Raw genomic sequence first — 27,179 nt, 5'->3', positions numbered from 1 at the left:
CAAGTATTCTGACTCTCACAGACATGTTTTTTTTCTCCTACTCTGCATTCATTACCTGTATAAAAGACACCTGTGCACACCCTCAATCAATCACACTCCAACCTTTGCACCATGGCCAAGACCAAAAAACTGTCCAAGGACACCAGGGACAAGATTGTAGACCTGCACATAGCTGGGATGGGCTACAGGACAATAGGCAAGCAGCTTGGTAAGAAGGCAACAACTGTTGGGGCAATTATTAGAAAATGGAAGAAACGCAAGATGACTGTCAATCTTACTCGGTCTGGAGCTCCACGCAAGATCTAGCCTCATGGGGTGAGGATGACTCGGAGAAAGGTTAGGAATCAGCTAAGAACTACACGTTAGGACATGGTCAATGATTGAAGACCGTTCTGACCACAGACTCAAAAATTACCAGTAGTAACACACTATGCAATCATGGATTATAATCCTGCAGGGCAGGCAAGGTTTACCTGCTTACGCCAGCACATGTCCAGGCCCATTTGAAATTCGCTAATGACCATCTGGAAGATTCAGAGGAGGCATGGGAGAAGATCACATGGTCAGATGAGATCAAAATACAACTTTTTGGTATCAACTTCACTCACTGTGTTTGGAGGAAAAAGAAGGATGAGTGCAATTTCTGCAAAGGGGACAGGACGACTGCATCGTCCTGAAGGGAGGATGGATGGGGTCATGTATCGCAAAATACTGGTCAACAACCTCATTCCCTCAGTAAGAGCAATGAAGATGGGTCATGGCTGGGTCTTCCAGCATGACAATTACACGAAACACACAGCCAGGGCAACTAAGGAGCAGTTACACAAGAAGCATTTCAAGGTCCTGGAGTGGCTTAGCCAGTCTCCAGACCTGAACCCAATAGAAAATCTTTGGAGGAACTGAAACTCAATGTTGCCCAGCGACAGCCCTGAAACCTGAAAGATCTGGAGAAGATCTGTATGGAGGAGCGACCTGAAAGATCTGGAGAAGATCTGTATGGAGGAGCGACCTGAAAGATCTGGAGAAGATCTGTATGGAGGAGCGACCTGAAAGATCTGGAGAAGATCTGTATGGAGGAGCGACCTGAAAGATCTGGAGAAGATCTGTATGGAGGAGCGACCTGAAAGATCTGGAGAAAATCTGTATGGAGGAGCGACCTGAAAGATCTGGAGAAAATCTGTATGGAGGAGTGACCTGAAAGATCTGGAGAAGATCTGTATGGAGAAGCGACCTGAAAGATCTGGAGAAGATCTGTATGGAGGAGCGACCTGAAAGATCTGGAGAAGATCTGTATGGAGGAGCGACCTGAAAGATCTGGAGAAGAGCTGTATGGAGGAGCGACCTGAAAGATCTGGAGAAGAGCTGTATGGAGGAGCGACCTGAAAGATCTGGAGAAGATCTGTATGGAGGAGCGACCTGAAAGATCTGGAGAAGATCTGTATGGAGGAGCGACCTGAAAGATCTGGAGAAGATCTGTATGGAGGAGCGACCTGAAAGATCTGGAGAAGATCTGTATGGAGGAGCGACCTGAAAGATCTGGAGAAGATCTGTATGGAGGAGCGACCTGAAAGATCTGGAGAAGATCTGTATGGAGGAGCGACCTGAAAGATCTGGAGAAGATCTGTATGGAGGAGCGACCTGAAAGATCTGGAGAAGATCTGTATGGAGGAGCGACCTGAAAGATCTGGAGAAGATCTGTATGGAGGAGCGACCTGAAAGATCTGGAGAAGATCTGTATGGAGGAGCGACCTGAAAGATCTGGAGAAGATCTGTATGGAGGAGCGACCTGAAAGATCTGGAGAAGATCTGTATGGAGGAGCGACCTGAAAGATCTGGAGAAGATCTGTATGGAGGAGCGACCTGAAAGATCTGGAGAAGATCTGTATGGAGGAGCGACCTGAAAGATCTGGAGAAGATCTGTATGGAGGAGCGACCTGAAAGATCTGGAGAAGATCTGTATGGAGGAGCGACCTGAAAGATCTGGAGAAGATCTGTATGGAGGAGCGACCTGAAAGATCTGGAGAAGATCTGTATGGAGGAGCGACCTGAAAGATCTGGAGAAGATCTGTATGGAGGAGCGACCTGAAAGATCTGGAGAAGATCTGTATGGAGGAGCGACCTGAAAGATCTGGAGAAGATCTGTATGGAGGAGCGACCTGAAAGATCTGGAGAAGATCTGTATGGAGGAGCGACCTGAAAGATCTGGAGAAGATCTGTATGGAGGAGCGACCTGAAAGATCTGGAGAAGATCTGTATGGAGGAGCGACCTGAAAGATCTGGAGAAGATCTGTATGGAGGAGCGACCTGAAAGATCTGGAGAAGATCTGTATGGAGGAGCGACCTGAAAGATCTGGAGAAGATCTGTATGGAGGAGCGACCTGAAAGATCTGGAGAAGATCTGTATGGAGGAGCGACCTGAAAGTTCTGGATAAGATCTGTATCGGGGAGCGACCTGAAAGATCTGGAGAAGATCTGTATGGGGGAGTGACCTGAAAGATCTGGAGAAGATCTGTATGGGGGAGTGACCTGAAAGATCTGGAGAAGATCTGTATGGAGGAGCGACCTGAAAGATCTGGAGAAGATCTGTATGGAGGAGCGACCTGAAAGATCTGGATAAGATCTGTATCGGGGAGCGACCTGAAAGATCTGGAGAAGATCTGTATGGAGGAGCGACCTGAAAGATCTGGATAAGATCTGTATCGGGGAGCGACCTGAAAGATCTGGAGAAGATCTGTATGGGGGACTGACCTGAAAGATCTGGAGAAGATCTGTATGGGGGAGTGACCTGAAAGATCTGGAGAAGATCTGTATCGGGGAGCGACCTGAAAGATCTGGAGAAGATCTGTATGGGGGAGTGACCTGAAAGATCTGGAGAAGATCTGTATGGAGGAGCGACTTGAAAGATCTGGAGAAGATCTGTATGGAGGAGTCGCCACAATCCCTGCTGCAGCGTGAGCAAACCTGGTCAAGATCTATCGGAAATGTCCAACCTCTGTAACTGCAAAGAAAGGTTTCGACCAAATATTAGGTTTTTTTTTTCTATTGCATCAAACACTTATTTCATGCAATAAAATGCAAATTAATTGTTTATAAATCATACAATGGGATAGTCTGGATTTTTTTTTATTCTGTCTAACACAAATTAAGTTACCTACGATAAAAATTACAGATCTCTCCATACTTTGCAGGTGGCAAAATTTGCAAAATCGGCAGAGGATCAAATACTTATTTTCCCCACTGTGTATAATATATTATATACATAATATAAATAAAGCAGCATTGGGAAGGGTCATTAGACCTGGAATAACCTCGCCAGCACCTTGAAATCATTTACTAATCTTGGCCACGTGCCTGCGATCCTGAGCAAACACACAATGCGGAGCAGGTAACATAATAAAGCCGCGTAGCATGCACATGGCAGGTGATTTCAGACACGGCAGGTCAGCGGCCGCGTGCAACATTGCACAATCAAACATGATTGCAGATAACGGGGACTCATAGATAGATCATTAGCCGGCAGAAGCTACAGCCATGGAGACGACCGGAGAGTTATAGAGAGACTTCAAAAATAAAAAAAAAACGTTACAGGTGATTCAGCCGTGGGAATGGAGACCACCATCATCATCAGAAAACCCATTATAGGTGCACGTCCCCCATATAGGGTCTTGAATTACAGTCCAGAAGGACCTTATTCTGGAGGACTTTATAAGGCCAATCTACTCTGTGTGTAATGCCTCATTTCCCCAGAGGTGGCGCTGCAGGGGAACACAATATTTGCTTTTGGGCACCCACAGCCAAAAAGCTAAAAAGGGGGTCTCAGCAACCGGACACCCTGCAATCACCTTAATCCTTTTGTGACTGGGGGATAAATTTTCGTTTTTACCTTTTTGGGGGTTTATTTTAACTCCCCTTTTTCCAAAGGCTGTAACGTTTTGTTTTTCGCTCTCATCAAAATAGGGATAAGTTTTAGAAAGAAAGAAAAAAAGAAAAAAATGTAATTTTATTACCATATAATGGGCGGCATGGTGGCTCAGTGGTCAGCACTGCAGTCTTGCGGTGCCTCAGTGGTCAGCACTGCAGTCTTGCGGTGCCTCAGTGGTCAGCACTGCAGTCTTGCGGTGCCTCAGTGGTCAGCACTGCAGTCTTGCGGTGCCTCAGTGGTCAGCACTGCAGTCTTGCGGTGCCTCAGTGGTCAGCACTGCAGTCTTGCGGTGCCTCAGTGGTCAGCACTGCAGTCTTGCGGTGCCTCAGTGGTCAGCACTGCAGTCTTGCGGTGCCTCAGTGGTCAGCACTGCAGTCTTGTGGTGGCTCAGTGGTCAGCACTGCAGTCTTGCAGCGCTGGGGTCCTGGGTTCGAATCCCACCCAGGACACCATCTGCAAGGAGTTTGTATGTTCTCCCCGTGTTTGCGTGGGTTTCCTCCGGGGTCTCCGGTTTCCTCCCACACTCCAAAGACATACAGATAGGGACTTTAGATTGTGAGCCCCAATGGGGACAGTGTTCCTGATGTATGTAAAGCGCTGCGGAATATGTTAGCGCTATATAAAAATAAAGATTTATTTATTTATTTAAAATGTACCAAATAAAAGGGGAAAAAAATAATCTGCCAATGTTTTTAGTCTATTTAATTTTTAAGGGATTATTTATGGCTTTTTGAAGAAGAGGAGGAAGAAAATTAGAATTTTAGAAATGGCTGCAGAATTAAGGGGTTAAACAAGGAGGTCTTTTAGATATTCAGCTACGGAAACCTACAACAAACAAATTCTGTGTAGTCGGACCCTCCCAGGCTCGTACTTTTTCTTGTTTTGCCTCTGTTTTTGGCAAACCTGACACAGTAGAGAACAGGTAAAAAGGAATAGAACTTCAGAATCAAATTGTTTTCTGTTTTGTCTGTTACCATGGAGATACAGTCTGCACAGGAGCTGGAAACACAAAATAGTTTGCAAAACTTTTAGGATGAAAAGAATGAATAAAAACTGCACAAAAGCGGATTCTGCCCCAAAATCCTGAACAATAACTCTTAAATATCAAGAGCAGCATCTTTTAGAAGCTTTTTTTTTTTGGATGTGGATTTTTCAGCCCCAAAAATTTCCACGATGAAAAGTTCTGTGTGAACAATAGCCTTCCTCTATTAGGCCTCTTTTCACACGTCCGTGTCTCCGGTACGTGTATGGTCAGTTTTCTCACGTACCAGAGACACGGGCACACGTAGACCCATTAAAATCAATGGGTCTGCGTTCACGTGCGTATTCTGCTTGGACCGTGTGTACGTGTGGAGCATATGTGTGCCTGTTTTCTCTGGCATCACGGGTGTCACATGGAATGCAAACGGGTAACACAAATGGACCACACGGATGTGTTCTGTGTGACACACACCGGAGAAAAGATATGTGTCTGCGAGAAAAAAAAAAAAACAACTTCACTCACCTTCTCCAGCCCTGCTGTCTCTGCCGCTGCTGTCACTTGCTTCCGACCCCCGCTCATTATGCTCATTGCATATTCACTCCACTGCAGCCGGAAGCAGCAGCAGCGGGAAGTCGGCAGGACCGTAGATCAGCACCACGGACAGCGACGCTAGGGACAGGTGAGTAGAAAATTCCCGCTCTGTGTGTGCTATCACGGAGAACACACGTGAGCCATAAACACGGCTCACGGAGAGCAATACGCACCTTTGACACGTCCGTGAAAAACGTGCGTGATTTTTCACGGACGTGTGAAAGAGGCCTTGCCAGAAGGATCTGGATATGAGCGGAGGACGACGGAGGAGATCAATGATGGGGAACCCTACCCTTGTTGATCCACAGAAAAGTGAAAACCCTGAAATTGCCGAAATTGTATGATCTGGTTACAATCTATGGAATTTGGCTTTAAAAAAAAGCATCTAAGGTCGGTTTCACACATCCGGCTTTTTGCCGTTTTGCCGGATCCGGCGCTCTCCCGTACAGATAATACAGTACAATGACAGCGCTGTAACTTCCGGGTCACATGCGCCGGTCACATGACAGCATGTGACCGGCGCTTGTTGCTCTGTCATTGTACTGTATTAACTGTACGGGAGAGCGCCGGATCCGGCAAAACGGCAAAAAGCCGGATGTGTGAAACCGGCCTAAGCCTCTAAGGGTACTTTCACACCTCCGGTTTTTCTTCTGCGGCACAATCCGGCACTTTGCAGGAAAATCGCAAACGGTTTTTTTTTTGCTGCCGGTTGCGATTTTCCTGCATAGACTTTAATTAGTGCCGCATTGTGCCGCATGGCCTTGCGTTCCATCCGGTTTTTGCCGCATGCGGCAGATTTAGCCGATGCGGCGGCCGGATGGAACGTTGCCTGGCACGTTTTTTCGTGCGGCAAAAAAAACCGCATCGCGCCGCATTCGGCCGATGCGGCGCATCTCTCAATGCATGCCTATGGCGGCCGGATGCGGCGCGATGCGGCAAATACCGCATCCGGCCGCCGCATGCGGTTTTTGCCACTGCGCATGCTCAGTAGCATGCCGCAAGCGGCAAAAACCGGGCGGGCCGCAAGGGAAAAACTTATGCAAAGGATGCGGTGTTTTCACCGCATCCGTTGCATAGCTTGCACAGCCGGATTGAGCCGCAGGGCTCAAGCCGGATGTGTGAAAGTAGCCTAACACAAAATCACAAGTGCTACACAAAAAGCAGAGCAAAACCCTGCATCTGAGGCTACTTTCACACATCCGGTTTGAGCCCTGCGGCTCAATCCAGCTGTGAAGCCTATGCAACGGATGCGGTGAAAACACCGCATCCTTTGCATAAGTTTTTACATGCGGCCGGTCCGGTTTTTGCCACTTGCGGCATGCTACTGAGCATGCGCAGTGGCAAAAACCGCATGCGGCGGCCGGATGCGGTTTTTGCCGCATCGTGCCGCATCCGGCATCCATAGGGATGCATTGGGAAAAGCGCCGCATCGGCCGGATGCGGCGCGATGCGGTTTTTTTTGCCGGAGCAAAAAACGTAGCAGGGAACGTTCCATCCGGCCGCCGCATCGGCTAAATCTGCCGCATGCGGCAAAAACCGGACCGAACGCAAGCCCATGTGGCACAATGCGGCACTAATTAAAGTCTATGCAGGAAAAACGCAACCGGCAGCAAAAAAAAACGGTTGCGGTTTTCCTGCAAAGTGCCGGATTGTGCCGCATTGCAGAAACCGGAGGTGTGAAAGTAGCCTAACACATTTGTCAATGATTTCACCTCCCGGCATCGCAAAGGGTGAAGTCCACAATCAATTTTGCACAGAGAATCGGCTCGCTGCACTTATTAAAATTTGCACGTCAGATCCTGTTTTCGTGTAGGTAAAAAAAAAAAAAATTCACAATATGTAGAAGAGATTTTACTGGCCTCTGCACAAGCAAAATAATGGACACAGAAAAGCTGCATCAAAGGCGCAATGTGTGAATTAACCGTAACCTGGTGCTTGGTTTGAGCAGTCATTCCGAGTCTCTAACAGGAGTTTGCAGAGTTAAGTTTTGCACAAAATCTGTTGGGCTTTGTAGGACGGCCGGGGCACTGCACGGGGTTAAATTCACAGCGTTACTGCCATGAATTCTACACCTCAATGTGTGCAAATCAGGAGGAAAGAAACGTGCATCAGTCCTGTGTGGACTCCAGAGCATCTACTCTGCCGAAATCAGTCCCTGGCGGCGTTTACTGCACAGCCCTTTGCATAAACTGGAACCTAAGGTTCGATCTTACAGAACCTTTGTTAAATGACCGCTCCCCCCCCAGCCAAAAAAGGAGTACCGTAATACACCAGAGTAATAAATAAGTAAAAGTTAGAAAAAAACCCCACAAAAAACAGCATCATCTTTTTATTTTCCATGCCCGTCTCCAAAGCACCAAGTGCCCGACCCCCTCACGAGGACAGAGAGCCCCTGACCTCCCACCACCCCACCCAAGGACAGAGAGCCCCTGACCTCCCACCACCCCACCCAAGGACAGAGAGCCCCTGACCTCCCACCACCCCACCCAAAGACAGAGAGCCCCTGACCTCCCACCACCCCACCCAAAGACAGAGAGCCCCTGACCTCCCACCACCCCACCCAAAGACAGAGAGCCCCTGACCTCCCACCACCCCACCCAAAGACAGAGAGCCCCTGACCTCCCACCACCCCACCCAAAGACAGAGAGCCCCTGACCTCCTCCCCTCCACCCAAAGACAGAGAGCCCCTGACCTCCCACCACCCCACCCAAAGACAGAGAGCCCCTGACCTCCCACCACCCCACCCAAAGACAGAGAGCCCCTGACCTCCCACCACCCCACCCAAGGACAGAGAGCCCCTGACCTCCCACCACCCCACCCAAGGACAGAGAGCCCCTGACCTCCCACCACCCCACCCAAGGACAGAGAGCCCCTGACCTCCCACCACCCCACCCAAGGACAGAGAGCCCCTGACCTCCTCCCCCCCACCCAAGGACAGAGAGCCCCTGACCTCCTCCCCCCCACCCAAGGACAGAGAGCCCCTGACCTCCTCCCCCCCCACCCAAGGACAGAGAGCCCCTGACCTCCTCCCCCCCCACCCAAGGACAGAGAGCCCCTGACCTCCTCCCCCCCCACCCAAGGACAGAGAGACCCTGACCTCCTACCCCCCCCCCACCCAAGGACAGAGAGCCCCTGACCTCCCACCACCCCACCCAAGGACAGAGAGCCTCTGACCTCCCACCACCCCACCCAAGGACAGAGAGCCCCTGACCTCCCACCACCCCACCCAAGGACAGAGAGGAGCCCCTGACCTCCCACCACCCCACCCAAAGACAGAGAGCCCCTGACCTCCCACCACCCCACCCAAAGACAGAGAGCCCCTGACCTCCCACCACCCCACCCAAGAACAGAGAGCCCCTGACCTCCCCCCACCACCAGAGGGGGGGAGCCACTGACCTTCCCCTTCAGGACCAAGAGCCACTGACCTTAAACCCCCCAAGGAAAGGGAGCACCTACCTGACCTCCAACCCCCAAGACCGAGAGCCCTGACCTCCCTCCCCCCACCTGAGGATAGAGAGCCACTGACACCCCCACAAGGCCGACAGCCACTGACCACCATCACCCGGGGACCAAGAGCTCCTGAACCACCTCGCTCGAAGACCAAGAGCTCCATAAAATCAACCGAAACCCCCAATCCTCCCAAGGGACCAAGAACCCCCCCCCCCCCCCCCCCAAGGCCAAGACCCAGAGGCCCTTCCACCACCCAAGGACTAAAGACGGCGTCACACACTACGATATATCGGGCGATATGTCGTCGGGGTCACGGATTCTGTGACGCACATAAGGCATCGTTAGCCACGTCGTTGCGTGTGACACCTACGAGCGACTCTGAACGATCGCAAATAGGATAAAAATCGTGCATCGTTGACACGTCATTCATTTTTAAAAAATGGTTTGCTTTTGGGGATGCAGCCGACATATTGCTCCGTTTGACACCCTGCCGACAACGAACAACATTGAAACGACCGCCTGGGTCAAACAATTTATCGTTGATCGCTGATGTGTCGTTTTTGAGATCGTAACGTGTGACATCAAATAAACGACCTATGAGCGATCTCGGCAAATCGTAAATACGATCTGGGCGTGTCACATCGCTCTTGAGATCGCCCCAATATATCGTCCCGTGTGACGCCGCCTTAAGAACCTTTCCCTTCTATAGCCTCTGCGTTGTATGTTCTATGGCTGGTGGCAGAATGAATCATCTAAGAATCCATCACGGAGTCTGATGGGAGAATTTCTGACTCTTACTTGTCCATTTTTGAGCTCCTCTCGACTGATTTAGAACTATAGACCACATCAAAGTTGAATGTGGCAGGAAACAACACCTGTAAAAGCCAACTGGAGCAAATCTAAATGCAAAGCTTAATATGAGAGAGAAGAAAAAAAATATATATATATATATTATATATAAATATTTTACTAATAAAAAATAATAAATAAAAAAGTGAACAACCCTGTTAATAATTTATACAATATCAATTATATAGTATAAAAGTGAGTACACCCCTCACAATTTATATAAATATTTTATTATATCTTCTCATGGGACAGCCCTGCAGATCTGACCCTGTGATACAATGTGCAGTGTACGTGTGCTGTACTGGCACGGGCACAGGAGCTGTTCTCCAGTCCTGTTGTGACCGCACACGCTCCCGCGGTCACAACGAGATCTGAAGAAGCGAGAGCGCATGCACCACCCTCTCATGGACAATACTAGGTACGACGGACTTCGGAAACACGGTGCCGGAGATAAGCGCTATGCGCAGGCACCAACCCCCGACGCCGTGTTTCTGAATAGAGAAATTTACAGACAGCCAGAGAGAGGGAGGAACAGGCTGGGGGGGGGGGCTCGAATCATGTGCATAGCCCCCCCCGGATATTATCGGGAGAGGTGCACACGTCAATCAAAAACTGGATGAATTTTCAAACTTCATAAAGTTGGATTTCCCAGCCTAAACACCCGAGCTGCCCACTAATGGTATGTACAGCCTGTGCCTGATAGTGCCAGTGCTGCACTGGCTGCAGCTTATACACGAAAATCCTGATGTTTGGTTCCCTTTAATGTCTAAACCACTGGCAACAAAAATGAGTACACGCCTAAGTGAAAATGACTAAATTGTGCCCAGTGTGAATATTTTGTGTGGCCGCCATTATTTTCCAGCACAGCCTTAACCCTCTTGGGCCTGGAGGTCACTAGAGCGTCACAAGAGCCACTGGATTCTCTTCCGTCCTCCATAACAACATCACGGAGCTGGTGGATGTTAGAGACCTTGCACTTCATCTTCCGGTTGAGGATACCCCACAGATGCTCTATAGGGTTTAGGTCTGGAGAGGCTTGGCCAGTCCAGCACCTTTACCCTCAGTTTCTTTAGCGAGGCCGTGGTGGTCTTGGAGGTGTTTGAGGTCGTCATGTTGGAATATGAAGGGAGGGGATCCTGCACTGCTTCAGTATGTCACAGTAGATGTCAGCATTCATGGTTCCCTCAATGAACTGTAACCCCCCCAGGCGGCATCACTCATGCAACCCCAATCCATGACCCTCCACCACCATGCCTGACTGTAGGCAGGACACACTTGTCTTTGTGCTCTTCACCTGGTTGCCATCACACACACTTTACATCATCTGAACCAAATAAGTTTATCTTGGTCCCATCAGACCACAGGACCATTCCAGTAATCATTGTACTTAGTCTGTCAATTTTAGCAGAGGCTTCCTTTTGGGACAACAGCCATGCAAAGCAATGTGCTGCAGTGTGCGGCGTATGGTCTGAGCACTGACAGGCGGACCCCACACCCCTGTAACTTCTGCAGTAATGCTGGCCGCACACATACTGTACGTATATTCTGAAAAGACGACCTCTGAATAGGTCGCTGGGCATCTGCACTCAGCTTCTGTGGTCGACCATGGCGAGGCCTGTTCTGAGTGGCACCTGTCTTGTTATACCGCTGTACGGTCTTGGCCACCGTGCTGAAGCTCAGTGTCAGGGTCTTGGCAATCTTCTTATAGCCTCCTCCATTTTTATGTAGAACAATTCCTTTTTCAGATCCTCAGAGGATTCTTTGCTATAAGCCATGATGAACTTCCAGTGACCGGTATGAGAGTGTGTGTGAGAGAGATAACACCAAATCGAAGGGTATGTGCACGCGTTGCGTTCTGGCGTGACAACTAAAACGCTGCGATTTGGATGCATTTTTGACAGTGCGGTCCCACTCGGCTCTGCTACATCCTCATAGAGCATGGCTGGCTGCGAGACAGAGCCGCGCAATCAGAATGAACTCTGATGAACTTCACCCGACTTCATTGTCATCGCGTGGCTCTGTGTGCCGTGGCCTGATTTGGTGACCGCAAATTCCCTGAGTGACTGAAGTGGGCCACGCGATCAGCGGTGCCGTCACTCAGGTTACCTGCGGCCAGCTGGAGTCCTCCACTCGAGACCGAAAATCACCTGAGTGAGGGCACCGCTGATCGCGGGACTCACTTCAGTCACTCGGGCGACTTGCTGTCACAGTTGGAGGACTCCAGCTATGGGCGCCCGCGGATCACCTGAGTGACTGAAGTGAGCCGTGCGATCAGCAGTGGCGTTATTCAGGTTACTCGCAGCCACAGCTGTAGTCCTCCACCTGAGACAGTTGGAGGATCCAGCGTTGGCCGCGGGTAACCCGCGTGACGTCATCACTGACAGCGCGACTCACAACAGTTGCTGCGTGGAGCTCACAGTGAGCGGCGGTGTTCTAGTGCCGCTCCTGTCAGCTTCCGATGTAGCAGAGCTGGACGCGTCATGGGACCTCGTGTGGATTACGTCGGACGTGAAGGGGTGTTTGGGGATTTTAATAAAGTGGTGAAAGAGGGGTTTTTTTTTGTCTTTTATTCAAAAAAAAAAAAAAAAAAAAACACTTCCAAAAAATCCTTTAACCCCTTCAGCCCCGGGGCACTTTCCGTTTTTGCGTTTTTGTTTTTTGCTCCCCTTCTTCCGAGAGCCGTAACTTTTTTATTTTTCCGTCAATCTTGCCATATGAGGGCTTGTTTTTTGCGGGACAAGTTGTACTTTTAAATGAAACCATACGTTTTACCATATGGTGTACTGGAAAGCAGCAAAAAAATTCCAAGTGTGGAAAAATTGCAAAAAAAGTGTGATGGCACAATAGTTTTTGGGATGTTTTATTCACGGTGTTCACTATATGGTAAAACTGATGTGTGGGTATGATACCTGAGGTCGGTGCGAGTTTGTAGACACCAAACATGTATAGGTTTACTTGTATCTAAGGGGTTAAAAAAATTCACAAGTTTGTCCAATAAAAGTGGCGCACGTTTTGCGCCATTTTCCGAAACACGTAGCGTTCTTATTTTTTGGGATCTATGCCTCAGTGATGGCTTATTTTTTGCGTCTCGACCTGATGTTTCTAATAGTAGCATTTTTGCACAGATGCTACGTTTTGATCGCCTGTTATTACATTTTGCGTAAAACTTGTGGCGACCAAAAAACGTAATTTTGGCGTTTGGAATTTTTTTGCCAATACGCCGTTTACCAATCAGATTAATTGATTTTATATTTTGATAGATCGGGCATTTCTGAACGCGGCGATACCAAATATGTGTATATTTATTTATTTTTTAACCCTTTAATTTTCAATGGGGGGAAAGGGGGGTGATTTGAACTTTTAGGTTTTTTGTTTTTTTTTAATTTTTTAAAACTTTTTTTTTACTTTTTTTATTTTATTTTACTAGTCCCCCTAGGGGGCTATAGCGATCAGCAATCCGATTGCTGATCGCTATCTGCTGATCACAGCTATACCGCTGTAAACAGCAGAAATAGTCACTTTCTTTCTTCCTCTGCTCCGTGCCGAGGAAGAATGAAAGTGAAACTTCGTAGCACCAGGCGTCATCACATGACCCTGTGCTACGATGGCAACCACCGAACGTCACGTGATCACTCACATGACGTCCGGAGGGGGCGGCGGTAAGTAAAAAAGATGGCCGCGCGCATATAGATCTCGCTGCCAGACTTTGGCAGCGAGATCTAAGGGGTTAATGTTCCGGGTGGAATGCGATTCCACTCGGAACATGTAGGCACACATGTCAGCTGTTGAAAACAGCTGATATGTGTGCCGATCCACGCCGCCTGCCCGCGGCAGGGGGCGGGGCTTACCGGGACACGATCCATGACGGATATATCCGTCCATGGTCGTGAAGGGGTTAACTAACAGGTTAATCATTGGGGGTGTCTCCGTGACGCCTGCCATGATTAACCTAGGACTTAGTGGCAGCTATGGGCTGCCATTAATTCCTTATAGCCCCGATTGCCACCGCACCAGGTCAATTTGGGATGAGCCGGGTAGAGTCCCGGGACTGTCGCATCTAATGGATGCGGCAATTCCGGGTGGCTGCTGGCTGATATTGTTAGGCTGGAGGGCTCCCCATAACGTGGGGCTCCCCATCCTGAGAATACCAGCCTTCAGCCTTGTGGCTTTATCAAAATTGGGGGGAACCGCACGTCGTTTTTTTAAATTTATTTATTTTACTGCACGATATAGACCCGCCCACCGGCGGCTGTGATTGGTTGCAGTGAGACAGCTGTCACTCAGCGTGGGGGCGTGTCTGACTGTAACCAATCATAGGCACCGGTGGGCGGGGGAAGCAGGGAATACGAGATGGAATAATGAGCGGCCGACACTTTCAAAAGCAGGAGAAGCCGCCGGAGCAGTGTGAACGCGGTGCAGCGCAGCGCCGGTGATCGGTGAGTATGAGAGAGACATCGATTTCAATGGGTGGAAAATGCATCCAAAACGCACAAAATAAGTGACATGTTGCTTTTTAGAACGCATCGATTTTGTCAAAATTTTGGCATCCAAAACGCAACCTGCGCATGGAATTTGCTTGTCATTGACTTTGCTGGGAACGCAGAACGCATGCGTTGATGCTGCAGTTTAAAACGCTACGTAAACACATGAAAAAAATGCAACGTGCGCACAGACCCTAACACCCCTGCTCCCCCCCATTCATACCTGAGACCTTGTAACACTAATGAGTAACGTGACTCCGGGGAGGGAAAATGGCTAATTGGGCACAATTTGGCCATTATCACTTAGGGGTGTACTCATTTTTGTTGCCATCGGTTTAGACATTAATACCAAATTTACTCTGTTAGAAGCTGCGCACTGACACTGTACTGCCTCGTATACACCGATAAGAAAGGTCACCACCTCCAGTCTGGAGCTCCTTGTAATGGGAGTACCACCTGTCCCTGGAGGACAGAATTCAAAAGACTGCTGGGAGTACCACTCTTCAATAGAGAGCCCGGTGCACGTCACTGAATGTTGCAGGACTAACACTGTCATCGCAATAAACGCTCAATGGGAGTACCACCTTTAACTAAAGCACAAGATTTAATAAAAGAGCAGGGAGTACCGCCCTTGTATGTAAACTGAACTCGGTACAACAAGATGTTTTAATAAACTGCTACTAAGAGAACCACTAACAATGGGAGTACCACCCGCCCCTGAACCAATATTATCTCAATAGGAGCTAGGAGTACCCACATTTTATGGAGGGCTATGGATATAGAAATGTGATGCTTTAAGCTGGATGATAAAGGGCAAGATGAGAGTACCACCCGTCCCTAAAGAACAGCTTTCAGCTGGCTATCATGGGGACAGCGATATCCAAATGTTGTGCTCTCCTGGATGAGGCAGGACGACCTTCACCGCATAAATCTCCGGTCACATGGGAGTACCACCCATCATTGGGAGTCCTGTTATTTATATATAAACTTCAGTGAATATAAATCTGAACCTGCCGGGAGAATAAACCCCAACCTGAGATGGGAGTACCACATGGGGACAACGTTTTATTTATTAAGAGCTGGGAGTACCACCCTTTTCTGGGTGCTCTATATTAATGTTTTATAGAACAACGGACAGCATTCAGCCATGTTTTACACAACTGCTATGGAGCTGGAGGACAACATTGAGCGGCTTATGATGGGACTACCTTCTGTGGACAAGAATTTTAAAATAGAAGCTGGGAGTACCACCCTTCCATGTGGGCTACAATAGAGGTACTATAGAGGAAATGAGGGCATTCCCCTACATGTTACAGGCCTACAACCTGCAGGTGCACATATTGGGAGTACTGCCTGCCCCTGGAGGACTCCCTTCAGCTACCAGTGATGGGAGTACCGCCTGTCTGGAGGACACTCAGCTGTGATGGGAGTACCGCCTGTCTGAAGGACACTCAGCTGTGATGGGAGTACCGCCTGTCTGGAGGACACTCAGCTGTGATGGGAGTACCGCCTGTCCCTGGAGGACTCCATTCAGCTGCCGATGATGGGGGTACCGCCTGTCTGTAGGTCAGTATTCTGCTGCCAGTGATGGGAGTACCACCTGTCTGGAGGACATTCAGCTGTGATGGGAGTACCGCCTGCCCCTGGAAGACTCCCTTCAGCTACCTGTGATGGGAGTACCGCCTGTCTGGAGGACACTCAGCTGTGATGGGAGTACCGCCTGTCTGGAGGACACTCAGCTGTGATGGGAGTACCGCCTGTCTGGAGGACACTCAGCTGTGATGGGAGTACCGCCTGTCTGGAGGACACTCAGCTGTGATGGGAGTACCGCCTGTCTGGAGGACACTCAGCTGTGATGGGAGTACCGCCTGTCTGGAGGACACTCAGCTGTGATGGGAGTACCGCCTGTCTGGAGGACACTATTCTGCTGGCTGTAATGGGAGTACCGCCTGTCTGTAGGTCAGTATTCTGCTGCCAGTGATGGGAGTACCGCCTGTCTGTAGGTCAGTATTCTGCTGCCAGTGATGGGAGTACCGCCTGTCTGTAGGTCAGTATTCTGCTGCCAGTGATGGGAGTACCGCCTGTCTGTAGGTCAGTATTCTGCTGCCAGTGATGGGAGTACCGCCTGTCTGGAGGACACTATTCTGCTGGCTGTAATGGGAGTACCGCCTGTCTGTAGGTCAGTATTCTGCTGCCGGTGATGGGAGTACCGCCTGTCTGTAGGTCAGTATTCTGCTGCCAGTGATGGGAGTACCGCCTGTCTGTAGGTCAGTATTCTGCTGCCAGTGATGGGAGTACCGCCTGTCTGTAGGTCAGTATTCTGCTGCCGGTGTTGGGAGTACCGCCTGTCTGTAGGTCAGTATTCTGCTGCCAGTGATGGGAGTACCGCCTGTCTGTAGGTCAGTATTCTGCTGCCAGTGATGGGAGTACCGCCTGTCTGTAGGTCAGTATTCTGCTGCCAGTGATGGGAGTACCGCCTGTCTGGAGGACACTATTCTGCTGGCTGTAATGGGAGTACCGCCTGTCTGTAGGTCAGTATTCTGCTGCCGGTGATGGGAGTACCGCCTGTCTGTAGGTCAGTATTCTGCTGCCAGTGATGGGAGTACCGCCTGTCTGTAGGTCAGTATTTTGCTGCCAGTGATGGGAGTACCGCCTGTCTGTAGGTCAGTATTCTGCTGCCAGTGATGGGAGTACCGCCTGTCTGTAGGTCAGTATTCTGCTGCCAGTGATGGGAGTACCGCCTGTCTGTAGGTCAGTATTCTGCTGCCAGTGATGGGAGTACCGCCTGTCTGTAGGTCAGTATTCTGCTGCCAGTGATGGGAGTACCGCCTGTCTGTAGGTCAGTATTCTGCTGCCGGTGATGGGAGTACCGCCTGTCTGTAGGTCAGTATTCTGCTGCCAGTGATGGGAGTACCGCCTGTCTGTAGGTCAGTATTCTGCTGCCAGTGATGGGAGTACCGCCTGTCTGGAGGACACTATTCTGCTGGCTGTAATGGGAGTACCGCCTGTCTGGAGGACATTCAGCTGTGATGGGAGTACCGCCTGTCTGGAGGACATTCAGCTGTGATGGGAGTACCGCCTGTCCCTGGAGGACATTCAGCAGTGATGGGAGTCCCGCCTGTCTGGAGGTCAGTATTCTGCTGGCTGTGATGGGAGTACCGCCTGTCCCTGGAGGACTCGCCCTCCTGCAGCAGGTATAACCTGTCAGGTACACCCTGACCCCTCACACAAGGACAGGCCGTAGGTCACCGGTATAACCCCGTGCACACAGGCGCTGACAGGTGCCACAGTGCGTCTTCCCTCCGTCCGTCCCGCCTCCTCCTGCGTCCTGTCCCCGGCTCCCCCGGTCCTGTCCCCGGCTCCCCCGGTCCTGTCCCCTGGACACTTACCTTGGCGGCCATGCTGTACACAACTCACACACACTTCCCATCTGACGCGTCCCCGGCACGTCACCGCGGCCCCGCCCACATTGGCCGAAGCACGCCAGCTGATTGGCTGCCGTTATTTCCCGCCCTCTGTGCTGTCACGTGGTCAGACGTCCTTCGCCGGTCAGTAGAGGAGACGCGTGAGGAGAGCGGACGCACTGTGTGACCGGGGTCATGTGTGACTGAGGGGAAAGCACTGCTCTGGCGTTCTGCACTCCGGGGAGACGGCCAATGTCAGGCACCTCTGCCTCATCATGGCTCCAAAACTACCGGCCACAGTGCCAGGAAAGCCGCCAATGAGCAACTGTGACCCCAAAGGTGCAGAACAGCAGACCCCAAACTAGAAAAAGGGAAACCTTACACCCTAAAATGCAAGAAGACCCCGATAACTCTGCTCCGAAGAGGCCAACGTCTCCCCAATAACGATCACCCCAAAAACGACAAGAAACGTCTCCATGAAAGACAAAGCCTCGAAGAAAACGCAAAACATAACGCCCAACAACTGCGCCGCAGCGCCCCAAAAATGACAACCCCCGAAAATATGTAACAATGACCGCCGGCACCGACCTCACACGGGCCAGGAACGCCGGCACCGACCTCACACGGGCCAGGAACGCCGGCACCGACCTCACACGGGCCAGGAACGCCGGCACCGACCTCACACGGGCCAGGAACGCCGGCACCGACCTCAGACAGGGGCCAGGAACACGGCACCGACCTCACACGGGCCAGGAACGCCGGCACCGACCTCACACGGGCCAGGAACGCCGGCACCGACCTCACACGGGCCAGGAACGCCGGCACCGACCTCACACAGGGGCCAGGAACACGGCACCGACCTCACACGGGCCAGGAACGCCGGCACCGACCTCACACGGGCCAGGAACGCCGGCACCGACCTCACACAGGGGCCAGGAACGCCGGCACCAACCTCACACAGGGGCCAGGAACACGGCCCCGACCTCACACAGGGGCCAGGAACGCCGGCCCCGACCTCACACAGGGGCCAGGAACACGGCCCCGACCTCACACAGGGGCCAGGAACGCCGGCCCCGACCTCACACAGGGGCCAGGAACACGGCCCCGACCTCACACAGGGGCCAGGAACGCCGGCACCGACCTCACACAGGGGCCAGGAACACGGCCCCGACCTCACACAGGGGCCAGGAACGCCGGCACCGACCTCACACAGGGGCCAGGAACGCCGGCACCGACCTCACACAGGGGCCAGGAACGCGGCACCGACCTCCCACAGGGGTTTCAACGTTTTTTTATTTTTTGCTTACATTTGTGTGTTTTGCATTAGTAATCATGCCTGCGCTCCGACCCTTGTTGCTGCTCTCGGCTTTTTCAGGCTTCATATTTTCCTAAAGGTGCAATATAAAGTCGTGGCCAAAAGTTTTGGGACTGACATAAATTTAGTTTTTCAGATCTTGGTGCTTTTGCTAAATATTTTCGGCGCTCACCCTGATTTCTCCAGACTTCTGCCCTTCGCCCCGGCACAAGGATGTCATCTTCTGATGACCCGTTCTTGTCTCATCAGTGCTCGGAGGTTATCACAATCTTTGTTTTTGCTGTCTCCTTTTTAGGATTGAGCTCCGGCCCTACTACCTGCACCGATGACCCTATTCCCTCACATCTCCTTAAAGGGAACCTGTCAGGTCCCAAATATATTTTTCGCTACTTTTTATATAAAACCATGTACTTTATTATAACAAATGCACATACATACATAAATTGTTTAAAATCAGAGAGGAAAGGGAGGGTAAATGACCCTATTCTTTTCCTACCTTACAACAGGGGTCGGCGTCCTAATTAGAGAGACGCCCCCGTTCCACGACGGTTGACCCTGAAAATTCCCTCCCTATGATGTTCGAGTGAAATCCCCTGAAGAATGAATTGCCCCAACAGTAGTAACACCACAGTGAGGAAAAAGGGGGTGCTCAGTCAGTAATGGCTAATTTGTCTGTATCACCAATATGACCTCTGGGGATTGGGAGTTTGGGGTCAGGAGCTGTCAAGTAGGTCTGTGTGCTCAGTAATAGATGTAGAGAGTTAGATATTAATATTTAGCTATGTAAGAAATGCCCGACAAAATGTTGCTAGCCGTATCAAAGACTGCCCGACGCGTTTCGCCCTTTAACCAGTTGAGGGCTCATCAGGGGCTTTGTAACTGTATCTTGAAAACTTTCTTTTGGCAATTCTGAAACAACACAGGGTAAGAAACCCTCATTACAATCCAGGGGTAACATCAATCATGTGAGTGTATATTAAGCCACTCATACTAACCCGTACTAGTAGGCTCCTTTTTGTCACTTTAAGAAAGATTGTGATATATGGGAATATTGACTCCCTGGTGGTATGTCCCAAAGGATATCAACATGAGGACATGACCTGCATGGATACAGATAACTTATTAGTACCCATCATTGATTACTATCCGTATCATGCTGTAGTCAATAACTGTGATCACTACCTCCTCTGTGGATGATTCTGTTGTCCACGGTTTAGCACTGATGTGTCCAGGGTATACCTAAACTTTATCAAGGGGATAGAACACACCTTATTGTTCATTATATAAATACATGTCAATTGTGCACCGGCATACATAGTACTAATAATTGCATACTTGTTCTCAGGCGTCAGATTGTTCCACTTTCCTGGTATATGTCTGTCTATTCAGATTCTATAGCTCCATAATGCCTTTGACTCTTAGATTCATGCAATTACCACAGTAAACGTACTGACAGTAGACAACAACCTGTGACAGAAGGAGGGGGGACACTTTTGGTCTAGGTGCTGGCACTCTAACGTATAGTACATTACATAGGCTTAAAATGGCAAATTTAGATAGAATATCTTGCCTGAGTTCAGGAAGAACAATGCCTCCAGGCGGGCGATCCCCAGGACGTCCTGTATTGGTTTAATACTGTCCTTAGTATTAGCAGGCAGTAGCCAGCATGCTCTTGGTCCTGTATATAAGCAACATATTTCAGGATTGCAATGCCTGATATTGCAAACAGCGGCCACAAACATATATAGTAGCGGCCCTATACCTGATTAAACGTCCCACAGTGGGGTAACGGTGAGGTTATCCACCGCAATGGGTATCTATAATATAAAATATATAGCGCTGTTTCAATATCTGAATACACATTGCCACATCATATTCAGGGGTCCTACCTTCTCCGGTCTATATAGGGAGTCCCAGGTCCAATGCTCCGTGATCGCTAACCTGGCTACACTGAATCCACCATTTAAAGCCATGTTTGGCGCCATAATCCGGAGAACCGGAAGTGACGTTACGTTCCTTATTTCTCCTCCTCCTCATGTTTCCAACACTGAGGCCACGTCATTACCGGGTCATGTGACGTGTATGGTGCATCTTTTTTTGTCCTCCCCTCATAGAAAAAAGGTTCCGTGATACAATAGATCTCACGTCGTTGCGCATGCGCAGTACGGTATTTCTTTTAGTTTCATAGAGGAACATATCAGAGTGTGCATACTATTTCTAGTTTCTGATCACGCTTTATTATATTATCATATTCGGACATTTTACTGTCATTTATGTCATGGGGCCACTATTATTCATTCTTTAGGGTGGTAAGGATTCTGTGTAGCCTGGCGTTCGAATATATTCGATAGGGACAGTTGATCATATGGGTCAGATGATCTACTGAATGTATCCAATTAGAGAATAAGGGACTCATACTTGATATGAGTGTAATATATTTATATTGTATGTAGTAAAAGCATATTATAGTTAGTTACAAGTAGTTATAATACTGCAACTATATATCCATAAGGGTTGTTATGGTTATACGCTGAACCCCAGAAGGGATTTGAGGGAAAGTCTACTACGGACATAGTATCCCTATATTCCGTGATAACTGGAAAGTGGTTTTAGTCAGATAAAGGACGTAAAGCTAATCTGTTCGTTTAGGCCATCCGGATGCACTGAGCCCATCCAAAAGATCCACCGCGCTTCTCTTTGTAAAAGGAGGGCATCCCAATCTCCTTTTCTTTCTGGTTCCGGTATTGTTTCAATAGATTTGAAACAAATACCTTCCATTTTGCCTGCATGTTCCTGGTTCATGTGACGTGCAATTGGTGTGTCACGTAGGTTCCGGATATCTCCGAGATGTTCTCCTATTCTCACCCTATTCTCACTTCCGGTAGTGCTTGGCTAAGATCAAGAGAGAACGGCACATATCGCTGTGGGTCCTGTAAATTTTGCAAATTTATTTCTCCCTCCAAGGAATTCCAAAGTGTGAAGACAGGCAGAATATATGTCAACAGAAATTTTGCCAACTGCCGGACCCAAGGGGTCATCTACCTATTTAGGTGTGGTTGTCCCAAGAACTACATTGGCAAAACAAAAAGGCAGTTTAGGGTGAGAATAGGAGAACATCTCGGAGATATCCGGAACCTACGTGACACACCAATTGCACGTCACATGAACCAGGAACATGCAGGCAAAATGGAAGGTATTTGTTTCAAATCTATTGAAACAATACCGGAACCAGAAAGAAAAGGAGATTGGGATGCCCTCCTTTTACAAAGAGAAGCGCGGTGGATCTTTTGGATGGGCTCAGTGCATGAGGAGGAGGAGAAATAAGGAACGTAACGTCACTTCCGGTTCTCCGGATTATGGCGCCAAACATGGCTTTAAATGGTGGATTCAGTGTAGCCAGGTTAGCGATCACGGAGCATTGGACCTGGGACTCCCTATATAGACCGGAGAAGGTAGGACCCCTGAATATGATGTGGCAATGTGTATTCAGATATTGAAACAGCGCTATATATTTTATATTATAGATACCCATTGCGGTGGATAACCTCACCGTTACCCCACTGTGGGACGTTTAATCAGGTATAGGGCCGCTACTATATATGTTTGTGGCCGCTGTTTGCAATATCAGGCATTGCAATCCTGAAATATGTTGCTTATATACAGGACCAAGAGCATGCTGGCTACTGCCTGCTAATACTAAGGACAGTATTAAACCAATACAGGACGTCCTGGGGATCGCCCGCCTGGAGGCATTGTTCTTCCTGAACTCAGGCAAGATATTCTATCTAAATTTGCCATTTTAAGCCTATGTAATGTACTATACGTTAGAGTGCCAGCACCTAGACCAAAAGTGTCCCCCCTCCTTCTGTCACAGGTTGTTGTCTACTGTCAGTACGTTTACTGTGGTAATTGCATGAATCTAAAGCTGGTGTCACACACAGCAACAACGACAACGACGTCGCTGCTACGTCACCATTTTCTGTGACGTTGCATTGACGTCCCGTCGCTGTCGCTGTGTGTGACATCCAGCAACGACCTGGCCCCTGCTGTGAGGTCGCCGGTCGTTGCTGAATGTCCAGCTTCATTTTTTGGTCGTCACTCTCCCGCTGTGAAGCACACATCGCTGTGTGTGACAGCGAGAGAGCGACGAAATGAAGCGAGCAGGGAGCAGGAGCCGGCGTCTGGCAGCTGCGGTAAGCTGTAACCAGCGTAAACATCGGGTAACCAAGGGAAGACCTTTCCCTGGTTACCCGATATTTACCTTCGTTACCAGCGTCCGCTCTTGCTGCCAGTGCCGGCTCCTGCTCTGTGCACATGTGGCTGCAGTACACATCGGGTAATTAACCCGATGTATACTGTAGCTAGAAGAGCAAGGAGCCAGCGCTAAGCAGTGTGCGCGGCTCCCTGCTCTCTGCACTGTGACATGTAGCTGCAGTACACATCGGGTTAATTAACCCGATGTGTACTGTACCTAGGAGAGCAAGGAGCCAGCGCTAAGCGCGGCTCCCTGCTCTCTGCACATGTAGCGACGTTATGATCGCTGCTGCGTCGCTGTGTTTGACAGCTAAGCAGCGATCATAACAGCGACTTACAAGGTCGCTGTTACGTCACAGAAAATGGTGACGTAACAGCGACGTCGTTGTCGCTGTCGCTTAGTGTGAACCCAGCTTAAGAGTCAAAGGCATTATGGAGCTATAGGATCTGAATAGACAGACATATACCAGGAAAGTGGAACAATCTGACGCCTGAGAACAAGTATGCAATTATTAGTACTATGTATGCCGGTGCACAATTGACATGTATTTATATAATGAACAATAAGGTGTGTTCTATCCCCTTGATAAAGTTTAGGTATACCCTGGACACATCAGTGCTAAACCGTGGACAACAGAATCATCCACAGAGGAGGTACTGATCACAGTTATTGACTACAGCATGATAGGGATAGTAATCAATGATGGGTACTAATAAGTTATCTGTATCCATGCAGGTCATGTCCTCATGTTGATATCCTTTGGGACATACCACCAGGGAGTCAATATTCCCATATATCACAATCTTTCTTAAAGTGACAAAAAGGAGCCTACTAGTACGGGTTAGTATGAGTGGCTTAATATACACTCACATGATTGATGTTACCCCTGGATTGTAATGAGGGTTTCTTACCCTGTGTTGTTTCAGAATTGCCAAAAGAAAGTTTTCAAGATACAGTTACAAAGCCCCTGATGAGCCCTCAACTGGTTAAAGGGCGAAACGCGTCGGGCAGTCTTTGATACGGCTAGCAACATTTTGTCGGGCATTTCTTACATAGCTAAATATTAATATCTAACTCTCTACATCTATTACTGAGCACACAGACCTACTTGACAGCTCCTGACCCCAAACTCCCAATCCCCAGAGGTCATATTGGTGATACAGACAAATTAGCCATTACTGACTGAGCACCCCTTTTTCCTCACTGTGGTGTTACTACTGTTGGGGCAATTCATTCTTCAGGGGATTTCACTCGAACATCATAGGGAGGGAATTTTCAGGGTCAGCCGTCGTGGAACGGGGGCGTCTCTCTAATTAGGACGCCGACCCCTGTTGTAAGGTAGGAAAAGAATAGGGTCATTTACCCTCCCTTTCCTCCCTGATTTTAAACAATTTATGTATGTATGTGCATTTGTTATAATAAAGTACATGGTTTTATATAAAAAGTAGCGAAAAATATATTTGGTTGAAAATAATATCTACTTTTAGTGATTGATATTGGTATACAACCTGTCAGGTCCCCTATGCACCCAGTACCACGAGCAGTCCTGGGTGCGTAGTGCTAATCCCTGCCTAATCCTCCCTGTATACACTAGGATAGATAAAGAGATCTCTAGAAAAAGTATTTGTAAAGATCCTTTATGATATGCTAATGAGGCCAGGGACTAGTCACAAGGGCGTTACTTCCCCTGACTAGTCCGCCCTCTTAGCATGTTAGTATGCCCAAAGGGGCGTGCTAACATGCTATTCAATGCACAGTGTCATCAGCGGTGATACGCGTACCTTTGTCCATTGTCACCGCCTCACACGCCGGGCTTAGGGTCAGTGCGCATGATCAGAGGTGACGGCACTTCCAGTGATACGCACTAGACCTCGTAGAAGCCAGGACGCGTATACCCAGCTTCATAGTCTGGCCTCAACACATCAGATTATCTGCTACACTTGCAAGCTTCAAACGGGACTTGAAAACTTATCTGTTCAGAAATGCCTATAATCTTCAATGCCGTCACTGCTTCACCACCACCACCGCGTGGAGCTGCCGCCTCACCACCGCGCGGAGCTGCCGCCCCACCACCACGCGGAGCTGCCGCCTCACCACCATGCGGAGCTGCCACCTCACCACCATGCGGAGCTGCCACCTCACCACCGCGCTTAGCTGCCGCCTCACCTCCATGCGGAGCTGCCGCCTCACCACGACGCGGAGCTGCCGCCTCACCACCACGCAGAACTGCTGCCTCACCACCACGCAGAACTGCTGCCTCACCACCACGCAGCGCTGCCACCCAACCTACACCCCACCTACTGTCTCCTCCCCAAAATCCGATAGAACGTAATCCCGCAAGGGCAGGGCCCTCTTCCCTCTGTACTAGTCTGTCTACTGTAACTTGTATATGTATTTTGTATGTAACCCCTTCTCATGTACAGCTCCATGGAATCAATGGTGCTCTATAAATAAATAATAGTAATAGTGCACATATCCGGAAGTGCCAGGACTTCTGACCTCACACACTGACCCTAAACCCGGCGTTTGAGGTGGTGACAACGGACACAGGTACACACGTCACCGCTGATGACGCTGAGCAATGGGCATTGAATAGCATTTTAGCATGCCCCTATGGATGTGCTAATGTGCCGCCTCTGTAGCGGTCAAACCGCACGGATCCGGGGTTCTGCTGTGGCCGCATAAGCTGGAAAGCCCTATCCCCCTCGTTGTGTTGATGCCTTCGATCTCTGAGCTCTTGGGGACAGTTCATTGAGATACTATCCTCCACAGGTTAATTATCAGGTTGCGTGAAGCTACTCCCTGATCTAGGGTCCAGTACCCAGTCTTGCTCGGTCCGGTTCGCTTACTAGGTACTCCGGTGCCCGCCGTTCCCCCTAAACTAAGCCTGGCACCTTTCTCCAATACCCTCCGGTCCCAGATCACTGTCTGCGACCTAGCCAAAAGTCCCCCAGGGAGCTCCAACTCCCCCAGCTTCTCACTCTTTGGGAGCTACTACTCATCTGTTTTAGCTGTGCTCTCCACTTCCTCTCTCTGACTTCCTCCCTCCCACCAGTCTGCCTGACCCCCTAGGCTAGTGGCCCTGTTCCAGCTAGACCACCCACTGGTGTGCCTGACAGGGTGTGGTGTGAGGTGTGACTAGGATTTGTATGCTGATGGAGCGATACAAAAAGTTGGGATCCCAGAACCATGGGCAAAAAGATATCCATATATTCATGAATAAGAACTAACGACACTGCGTTATGTCGAAACGTGTTGGATGAACTGTGCCTTGTGGATGCTGTCTATCCATTTTTAAAGTGAAAGTAAAAGAAAGGAAAGTTTTTAATTCATCTGCCTGTGATCCGCTGGATTTCGTTACCTTGTACCAGAACCATGGGGGTTGAGCCATGCACCAGTCAAGATAAAAGAGTGCAGTACCCTGTGACACCCTGATTAGTTCAGGGGCGTCACACTAACATAAGTGGTGCCACGCTCCCGGGGTCCCGGCAATGCTCCATACCCACTGATCCGGTCTCAGTGTCACGGCAACGCTCCATACCCACTGATCCGGTCTCAGCGTCACGACGCCGCTCCGTACCCACTGATCCGGTCCACGTGCTCACAGATCGCGGCCGCTGCTCCCGCTCTTGCTCCCCTGCGTCTCGTGCTCCCTACTCGGTGGTCCCTCCTGCCTCCTGTATTTGCCTCTGGCTCCCGGGCTTCATGCATGTGTATTAGGGCGGGGCCGCGCTCACTCACCTGGTCTTACAGGGTCAGCATCCCTGGAACAGGATGTGGCTGATTGCAGGTGCAGGGTATAAAAGACTTCCTGTTACTTATGGGCGGTGCCTGATCAACATGTTTCCATAGCTAGGTGTTCAGGTCCCTCTGTACCTTATCTCCTGTTTAACACTGTCTCTTTGGCAGAGTCCGTCTGTCGCCTCAACC

The 27,179-nt window shown here is 49.6% G+C and overlaps 1 protein-coding gene across 1 annotated transcript in view; it reads right to left on the bottom strand.

Moving 5' to 3' along the window:
* Positions 1–17,723, bottom strand: part of SLC25A13 (solute carrier family 25 member 13) — a 168,593-nt gene extending 150,870 nt beyond the window's left edge. Inside the window, 1 exon segment of the mRNA XM_075316869.1 lies at positions 17,665–17,723. Coding sequence (XP_075172984.1) covers positions 17,665–17,676 — 12 coding nt within the window. The 5' untranslated portion in view covers positions 17,677–17,723.
* Positions 17,724–27,179: the final 9,456 nt, after the last annotated feature.

Source organism: Anomaloglossus baeobatrachus, chromosome 6 (genome assembly GCF_048569485.1).
Source record: "Anomaloglossus baeobatrachus isolate aAnoBae1 chromosome 6, aAnoBae1.hap1, whole genome shotgun sequence".
In the NCBI taxonomy this organism is placed as follows: Eukaryota; Metazoa; Chordata; class Amphibia; order Anura; family Aromobatidae; genus Anomaloglossus; species Anomaloglossus baeobatrachus.
Note: the sequence above shows the minus strand (reverse complement) of the source record. Positions and strands in the feature narration are given on the sequence as shown.